The 1,040-nt window shown below is 30.2% G+C and overlaps 1 protein-coding gene across 4 annotated transcripts in view; it reads left to right on the top strand.

Moving 5' to 3' along the window:
* ap2m1a (adaptor related protein complex 2 subunit mu 1a) overlaps positions 1-1,034 on the top strand; it is a 13,711-nt gene extending 12,677 nt beyond the window's left edge. For all 4 annotated transcript variants that reach the window (XM_016283644.1, XM_016283643.1, XM_016283646.1 and 1 more), the window contains one exon: positions 821-1,034. In XM_016283644.1, coding sequence (XP_016139130.1) covers positions 821-955 — 135 coding nt within the window. In that variant the 3' untranslated portion in view covers positions 956-1,034. The remainder of the gene's footprint in view (positions 1-820) is intronic.
* The last annotated feature ends 6 nt before the right edge of the window (positions 1,035-1,040 follow it).

Here is a 1,040-nt window from a genome sequence, read left to right as displayed (position 1 = left end):
TTTTTAACTAAATAAAACATGGACATCTTTGGATCGTTTAAAACCTTAATTTGTGTAATTGTAATTTAGCAATAAATATAAATATTGATTTAAAACATTATCAGAAAAAATGTATTTACTAACATGTTTCTTATAAATGACAAAACATTAGCTTGTTTTTTAATCAATAAACAGTGTAACAGGGTTGAATTAATTGATCTTTTAATGTTTTTTTATTGAGGTTTGCTGTGCTTTTTTTGGAATTAACTAAAATCTGGACATGTTTGGATACAATTTAAAACCCAGATGTGTGTTTTTATTTTAGCAATACATACAGACATGAAAAAATTAGCAACTCAAAATATGAATTTACTATCTTGCATTTCTCTTAAATTAAAATGGGCTTTGTATCTCAATAAGTTGACTATCAGGGTTGAATGATATTTTAATATTTTTGAGGTTTGCAGTGCTTCTTTTGAACTAAAATAACTTTGGATACAGTTGATTTGTGATTGAATTTAGCAGTAAATATAAATATTTTTTTAAAAATCAACTAAAACGAAATCAATTTACCTACTTATTTCTAATGAATAAAAGAATATTAGCTTGATTCTTTTTTTTTCCTCAATAAGCTAACAGTTGAATGTTGTTCATTTTTAGGGGAGGTTTGTACGTTAGATTCAAGCTAATTATTTTATTCTATTTTCATATATTTGTATCATTATTGTCTTATATTTTATGTAAAATAATAGTTTATCTGACATATGTTATTCAACTATTAGTTCCCTTTTAGCAGCACCCATCTCTGATGTATTTCCTCCGTTATCTTCCTCTGTCTCAGGTTCCGTTTGCTCCCTCTGGGCTGAAGGTTCGTTACCTGAAGGTATTCGAGTCGAAACTCAACTACAGTGACCACGATGTGATTAAATGGGTGCGATACATCGGACGCAGTGGAATCTACGAGACGCGCTGCTAATAAGCAGCTGAGCAGAGGGACCAACTCTTACTCTCCTATAAATATACTATGTTTCCCTCCTTCCCCTCTCCTCAAGATTTGTGGA

The sequence above is a fragment of the Sinocyclocheilus grahami genome, unplaced genomic scaffold, assembly GCF_001515645.1.
Source record: "Sinocyclocheilus grahami isolate Dianchi unplaced genomic scaffold, SAMN03320097.WGS_v1.1 scaffold176.1, whole genome shotgun sequence".
Lineage (NCBI taxonomy): Eukaryota > Metazoa > Chordata > Actinopteri > Cypriniformes > Cyprinidae > Sinocyclocheilus > Sinocyclocheilus grahami.
Note: the sequence above shows the minus strand (reverse complement) of the source record. Positions and strands in the feature narration are given on the sequence as shown.